This window comes from Echinops telfairi, unplaced genomic scaffold (genome assembly GCF_000313985.2).
Source record: "Echinops telfairi isolate 266 unplaced genomic scaffold, ASM31398v2 ScPeMD7_7469;HRSCAF=8507_1, whole genome shotgun sequence".
In the NCBI taxonomy this organism is placed as follows: Eukaryota; Metazoa; Chordata; class Mammalia; order Afrosoricida; family Tenrecidae; genus Echinops; species Echinops telfairi.
This window is the reverse complement of record NW_022111373.1, coordinates 97,554,956-97,555,944: the sequence shown is the minus strand read 5'-3', so window position 1 is coordinate 97,555,944 and position 989 is coordinate 97,554,956. Positions and strand designations below refer to the sequence as shown.

At 36.8% G+C, this 989-nt stretch overlaps 1 protein-coding gene across 1 annotated transcript in view; it reads left to right on the top strand.

The window, feature by feature from the left end:
- The window catches only part of DDX4 (DEAD-box helicase 4), a 65,619-nt gene that overhangs the window by 9,805 nt on the left and 54,825 nt on the right, over positions 1-989 (top strand). The window contains exon 3 of the mRNA XM_045285156.1: positions 696-756. Within this exon, the coding sequence (XP_045141091.1) occupies positions 696-756 (61 nt within the window). The remainder of the gene's footprint in view (positions 1-695; positions 757-989) is intronic.

Here is a 989-nt window from a genome sequence, read left to right as displayed (position 1 = left end):
TATGATTGAACTATTGAATTGTATGATATGTGGATGAAGTGCCAATAAACCTTAAAAAAAAGATTAAGTGAACTTCAAAAAGTTGATGGGACAATGGAATTAAAAGATAATGGGATTTTTTTCCCCGATGAACTTTCTTAAGCCCTCCTCATGTATGGTTTGCTTAAGTGACCAAACTTTTAAGTTGTGAATCAGCAAACTATAAAGGGCCAGGTAGTACTGCATATACTCGAATATAAGTTGATCTGAATATCAGCAGAGGCACCTAATTTTACCACAAAAACTGCATAAAAATGTGCCGAAAAACTCAGCTTATACACGAGTAGATACAGTAAATAAGTTGGATATTCAAGCTGTAAAGTCTCTTTCACAACTTTACTGTTGTAGTGCTAAAGCAGCCAGAGCCAATCACTAAATAAGTATTGAGCTTGATTGTGTTTAAATAACATGTTGTCTATAAAAATGGTGGCCAATTAGATTTGACCCGTGGCTGTAGTTTGGTGATGCCATTTTAAGCAGTATATGAATATTTATACACACAGTGGGACAATGTGTCTTAGAATATTTGAAGAAACATCCAGTGATCCAATTCTACTGTTGTTTTGTTCCAGATAATGCCATGCTATTATTTGTGGAACTGATGACACATACATTATTCCAAGTAAAACTGAATCTTTTCTTCTTCCTTGTTACAGGATAAGTTTCCTCCTGGAGCAAATGGAGACACTTTTAATAGTACTCCTACTTCTTCATCAGGTATGTGTTAAGCAAAAGGTAGCAACTGTCCCCTCGCCCCCACGCTCCTGTTTATTTCTTCTCCTGAATGTGGTAGAGGTGGTAGCCTTATCAGGAACTTTTTTTGCCAGCCTGTCACTGGAATATTTCCTTTGTATTTGTAAAGATGTTTTAGTTTCCACACCTTTTTGGCTCCTGACCTTGTAATAGGGATATATGACGTTGATCAGTCCCTAGCCTGTCTCTCAGTCAGA